The sequence below is a fragment of the Limulus polyphemus genome, unplaced genomic scaffold (genome assembly GCF_000517525.1).
Source record: "Limulus polyphemus unplaced genomic scaffold, Limulus_polyphemus-2.1.2 Scaffold47, whole genome shotgun sequence".
NCBI classification, from domain to species: Eukaryota; Metazoa; Arthropoda; class Merostomata; order Xiphosura; family Limulidae; genus Limulus; species Limulus polyphemus.
In genome coordinates, this window is record NW_013665657.1 from 257,612 (window position 1) to 264,335 (window position 6,724).

Genomic DNA, 6,724 nt, shown 5'->3' on the forward strand with positions numbered 1-6,724 from the left:
TGACTAAGGTTATTTAAGACTTTCATTGTTACGTACTTTATGATCAACATGACTAAGGTTATTTAAGACTTTCATTGTTACGTACTTTATGATCAACATGACTAAGGTTATTTAAGACTTCCAAATTTTGTTTATCAGGATGTTTTATAACAGCCTTTAATGCACTAGTAATAAACCTTAAATTTAATGGTAGTTTTGAAATATGGTAATTCTGAAGATTTAAAAGGTTTAGAAATGATTTTTAAAAGCTTCAGCGATACTAGTTATAACTATTTGGCTAGTTTATTTGTAATTTAAAAAATGCAACTAATAAGAGTTATTCATAATTTGAGCAAGTAATTCTTAACACATAAAATTGAAAATACATCCTGATTTATCTAAAATCGTTATGATAACTCTATCTTAAAGTCATTTAATATTATTATCAAAGACATATAAATCATGATATTTGAAGTTAAGTTTTAATCGACTGAGTTTACAAAGAAAAGAAGAAAAGTTTAAAGTTTGGATAAAGACTGTTTAAAAAAAGATTTCCGAGTTATGGTCACTCCCAATGTATATAATATATATGTCAAAAAACATCCTCTTTAAGTCTTTGTAACTAAAAGTTTAAACATTTAGTTTAATATAAATTCTGTATCACAGTCCTGTTTGGAATATTCAGGGAAGTTTGTTTGAAGTTAAGCACAAAGCTACACAATGGGCTATCTGTGCTCTGCCCACCACGGATATCGAAAGCCGGTTTCTAGCGTTGTAAGTCCGCAGACATACCGCTGTGCCACTGGAGAGCAATCAGGGAAGGGAAGTTTCGTATTATCTTTCTCGTCCGAGCTGTGAATGGAAGGAACTAATCCCTGGGGGGTGGGAGGTATTTAACGTTTACAGCTGAGAACGCCTAACTTATGGTAATGTTTGAACTCACAATATGAGAAAGCAAATTAACATAAGACAAAAAAAAATCAATTAGAGAAATTCATTGCAAACTTTACATTCAGGTTCCAGGTTAAAGTTTACCCATGTCGATGTTTACGTAGCCTAAAATTATTCATTAAACAAATAAAAGTTGTTAGATTTAACTCTAGGATTTTAAGTAGTTGTAAGATCTAGAAAGTAGCCTAAAATACTTATTCTGATTGTTGCTTCTTCAGATCAGATTGTCTTCACAATGAACTCATGCTTTTATGTTTAACTAGTGATGATAATTATTAGAAACACATTCAAAGACCAAGAGAGTTATTATTGTAAGGTGTAAAGCGTCTGTAATAACGCTACAGTTTGAGTTTATTATATGCCACCTTATCAAATCAAGTAGTAAAAACCTAGAATTTGTTTAACTCTAGGTTTTCATATGAAACTATATATCGGAAGAAGCGTAGAAAGAAGTAATTCAACCACACATAGTTACAGTTCGAGATCGTATGTAAAAAAACAACAACTACAACAACAACACAACTCACTAAAACATACAAACTAGAAAACTTGAAGTTTGTTTTTTGTCCGTTCGTTTTAATATTAAATACAAAGCTAAATAATAGGCTGTCTCTGCTGTACCCACCACGAGTATTGAAATCCGGTTTCTAGCGTTGTGATCAGATTTGTCGCTGAGCCACTGGCAAGCACACCTGAAGCTAACATCTGTTTTTGTGTGTGATCTTTTCATAGTACATGTTAACTCAGATACATTCGAATTTATCATATTTTATAACCAGCTAAATGTTGACGACCTAATTAGTTGAAACAAATTTCGTTGAAATTCATTAATTAATACGATATCTTTTTGTCCAAGTGCTTTAGCTTTGTTTAAACTGCAGTCAAACGTAACGCACTAACTGATGGTTTTAATTGTAATGGCACATCATAAACTTCTCGTATGTAACAATTATTAAAACTCCAAGCCTAAAGAAAGCATCAGCGTTTTTTATTGTTTGAAACAGTGAGGAATGACTGAATATTTAAAGTACAGTTCACAGCATAAATGTTGTTATTCTAAGCAAAGTGTAGTACTAGAGTGTCTGAGAGATCTGGAATAACTGAACTTTCAGCCGTAAGTAGTAACTGAAGGCCCAAGTGTAATACAATAACTGAAGTTCCAAGCAGAATTTTACTTAAACCCCAAGTGTTCTGTGATAACTGAACCTTCAGCCATAAGTAGTAACTGAAGGCCCAAGTGTAATACAATAACTGAAGTTCCAAGCAGAATCTTACTTAAACCCCAACTGTTCCATGATAACTGAACCTTCAGCCATAAGTAGTAACTGAAGACCCAAGTGTAATACAATAACTGAAGTTCCAAGCAGAATCTCATTGGAACTCTAATTGTGCTTTAATAACTGAACCTTTAAAAATAACAAGTACAATGGAATAACAAAATATCATATATATAGAAATAATCCTATCTCCAAGAAAGGTTTTATCTCTCCAACTATACTGTAAGAACTAAGTCTCCAAATATAGTGACAACATTAATTTACAAGTATGCCGTAACAATTGTATTGTAATAGCTGAACATTCACGTAGTGTGTAATAGCATAGCTTTCATGTAGACAGTAATAATGTTTTTGTAGTGTAGTAAACAAACGTTCATGTAGACAGTAATAATTTTTGTAGTGTAATAACTGAACGTTCATGTAGTGTATAATAACTGAACCTTCATGGAGAATGTAACAACTTAACGTTCATGTAGTGTGAATAACTGAAACTTTAGTTGTAGACTTTTCTTTACAGACTAAGGAGCTTGGTTGATAGAATTTACGTTTCTCTTGATCGATAGCTTGTAATTAGCATTAAATAAGAGGTCGGAATATTGTGTATTTTGGACCTATTATGAATTTTTAGGGAATTATTTAATCGTCAAATTAACTACCCCGGGGAAAAAGTTGCCTTACATTTGACACTGCTAACCTGTTTCTCTGAAGGCTGGAAGGAGTTTCGTCGTTACCTTTCCACATGCGGTCAGTTGTCAAACTGTTGGTTGTTCGTGACAACGATGGGCAAGTGGGTAGTGTATTTATGTATTATTACCTATTGAGACTGACTTCGCGTGTCAGTATCAGCTAAGCTCAAGAAATTATTTAGTGTGTGATTGTGGAGATCTAAGTTTGTAAAAGTTGCGAAATAGCTTCACATGTTCTTTGGCATCTCTTTAAGTACGTAAGACAAACATTCTTACTGTAAGTTGCTGCATTACAAAACTCTTGTGTGGACATAATCTTGAACGATGCAGCGCTGGCATGTTTTACTAACGGATCTATAAATATATTAGGAACCCGGATTAAAAGATGAGTAAAATTTTAAAATAACTATTGACTACTGAAAAACTGTGTGAATTATATATATATATATATAAATATGCTTTATTGATTATTATCATGTGTTTGTGGACAACTTTCAGTTATATATTTAATTATTATTTTTTTGTTGATTTGTTTGGTTGTTTGTTTGAATTTATGCACAAAGCTACACAATGGGCTATCTGTGCTCTGCCCACCACGGGTATCGAAACCCGGTTTCTAGCGTTGTAAGTCCGCAGACATACCGCTGTGCCACATGGGGGCATTTTGTGTTTAAAAAAAAATATTAAAATGTACGCGATTCTAAGCCATATTTGGAAAAACGTTTTCGCCTTTTGTCACAAAACTTTCATTCGTACATATGAATGTCTCCCCCCCCCAAAAAAAGAACACTTGTTTTATATTATGCACTTCACTACAGGTTGTGACAAAAAACTTTGAAGTGTTGTGTCTTGCATGTGGTCCTCCGATGGGAAACAGTAAGTCAACGGACTTACAACACCAAAAATTGGACACAGCAGATAGTCGAACGCGGCTTTGCTCAAAAACAAACAAATAAACAAGTTTTACTAGTGATTTTGTAAGAATAGTTTTTAAACACTTGCCAACCGTTTTTCTGGAGCTGAGAATATGAATCAAAGTGTTTGTAGAAAATGAAATTATTTTACATTGATAGATACAGCAAAATAGGCATAGCTTTAGATAGTTATTTTAGCTGATGAATTTTTTCCTAAAGGAACTGAAGCAGCATGAAAACAAAAGCCTAGTTATTATTAGACCTAGCTCTTAGTAAATAGAATATGCTGAATGAAATAACCAAAAATATTGAGGTAGTCAAACTGCACTTTAACTGGTTCGGATATAGATGTGGTATTTGTAGAACAGCACATGTGATTTAACTGGTTCGGATATAGATGTGGTATTTGTAGAACAGCACATGTGATTTAACTGGTTCGGATATAAATGTGGTATTTGTAGAACAGCACATGTGATTTAACTGGTTCGGATATAGATGTGGTATTTGTAGAACCATTAGTAAGTGAAGGGTGTGGCATTGCGTCATAATAAAAACTAATAATAATTCAAATAACATCTTTATTTTTTGGCTTTATATGGGCTTCCAGAACGAATAGTATGTAATAGTGTTTTAAGTACTGTTGAAACCACTGTCATTCCTTTATTTCTAGTATATCTAGTTTATCAACAGAAAACGTGCTATCCTTCAATATTTTTTTAATATGTTGCGATTTTAAAAATCACAAGTAGTTTCAGACCTTGGAAAAAAAAATGTTATTTATTTATTCATTCTCTGACATTTCTATTCTAAATAAATTATTGTCATAATTAAACAATACTTATTTGCTTTAACAAAGTTGTTCAAATAAAAGAATACGTATTTCCTGTGGTAACGCTAACATGCTGGGTTCAGTTAACCATATTAGACACCGCGCATATGGCCGATTGTGCAGCTTTGCACTTTAACCAAATAAACAGCTTAGAATCATGCAGTTATTGAATTATAAGTATTTAATTTTAGGAAAAAAGGTGGCGCAAGCTGTTCGTTTGAATATTTTTAGGTGTCACATCTTTATAGAACTGATACCTTCCTCTTTTCTGACACACAAAAACTTTTTTTTTTGAGTTTGAACTCATTCTTTTTTTTTATCTGCCCTGGCATGGCCAGGTGGTTAGGGAGCTTAACTCGCAATCTGAGGGTCGCGAGTTCGAATCCTCCTCCCACCAAACAAGTTCGCCCTTTCAGCCGTGGAAGCGTTATTATGTGACGGTCAATCCCACTATTCGTTGGTAAAAAGAGTAGCCCAAGAGTTGGCGGTGGGTGGTGATCACTAGTTGCCTTTCCTCAAGTCTTTCACTGCTAAATTAGGGACGGTTAGCGCAGATGGCCCTCGTGTAGCTTTGCACGAAATTCAAAAACAAATAATCATCTGCCTTTGAAAAGGTGCTTTGATTTAATAGAAACAAAATAAAAATAAACTATATCTATCAACGTGATTATCTGTTTTTAACTTACCGGCCTAATCGTTAAGATTTTCTAAGTGGGAATCCGAGGATTCATGGTTTTTCGGCTCCTTGCGGCAAAAACGCTCTCCGCACTTTGGGACCGCGAATACGCCAGAAGAGTGAAAGTCAAAGATCACTGTTCAGTCAGTTAATAATATCCCAAGAGTTGGTGGTGGGTGCTGTTGAGTAGTTGCTTTCCCTCTAGTCTATCAATTCAACGTTAGGGGAAGGATATGCGCACATTACCCTTTATTTAACTTTGTGTGATCATTCTGATATTCTTATTTCTGCTTTTGCTTATCTAGATAATCACATTATATCTATACATTTATTGGCAAACCAATCTTTAGATATTTAATACCTCGGTTAGCAGTTCTACAACAGTCTACTCTAACTAAAAGATGGTGTGATAATTACATGAAGTCTATAGACAAAAGCGGGTTGTTTATTGAGATATGCGAAGGAAAATTAAGCATCAGTTAGAGGTTTTACTTTAAGAACGAACCTTTATTTTCTTACGAATAGAATTTATTTTCTTTACCTTTTAACTCCCAAGGATAGAAACGTCTTGTTATCCATTCAGTAACAACGCTTCACTAAACACTGTATATACTAGCTTTAAGTCATTAATGAATTGCGCCTTTCTCGACTCTTATGAGTAATGTTTTATTATTTATGTTGAAACTTTCATAAGGTCAGCATAACTTTTGTGTGTCATGTTCTTAGGCCTACTTTTAGTCAAATATACGCAGGTTTAACATTTAGTAAACCTCAAGGAATGGGTGACGAAGAGTTGCCATGCTTTTAACTTTCATATCTGCATGTTTTCTGATAGAGATTTACCTTGTTTTCACAACCGACTGTATCATTATTTTTGGATTTGATGTTTTTAATTAGTTTACAAACGTTTTTTTTTCCAGGAGCAGGAGACGAATATAGTTTTTAGGAAGCTCTCCTCTGTGGAAGATGAAGAGAGTGAAGTGGACGAGCAAGAGGAGGGACCACCGGCTGCAGCTCTGCATAGAAGGCGTGCTCTCGTCCCCCCAAAGGTAACAAAATCCGTTTAAAACTTGATTAGTTACCTATGTATCAAAGAACTGTTCGTGATTTAATTTTGTTACAAACTAGGTGGATAAAGCACATTGTTTGATGAAATATACAATATCAGAAAACATGAAACCTCAGGTAATAATATAATATAATGTATGTATTTATAGATGTATATGGAATAACCTACATATATAGCAATACAAAATATATCTTAGGCTTAGAAAAGTACTTGGCACAACCTACATCTGTAACAGTACAGAGTATAATCTGAGTTTATAAAAGTACAGAGATAACCTACATCTGTAACAGTACAGAGTATAATCTGAGTTTATAAAAGTACAGAGATAACCTACATCTGTAAC

General features: G+C 33.8%; 1 protein-coding gene across 2 annotated transcripts in view; it reads left to right on the forward strand.

The window, feature by feature from the left end:
- Positions 1–6,724, forward strand: part of LOC106462700 (rho guanine nucleotide exchange factor 11-like) — a 208,722-nt gene that overhangs the window by 158,048 nt on the left and 43,950 nt on the right. For both annotated transcript variants that reach the window (XM_022390146.1, XM_013922648.2), the window contains one exon: positions 6,233–6,361. In XM_022390146.1, coding sequence (XP_022245854.1) covers positions 6,233–6,361 — 129 coding nt within the window. The remainder of the gene's footprint in view (positions 1–6,232; positions 6,362–6,724) is intronic.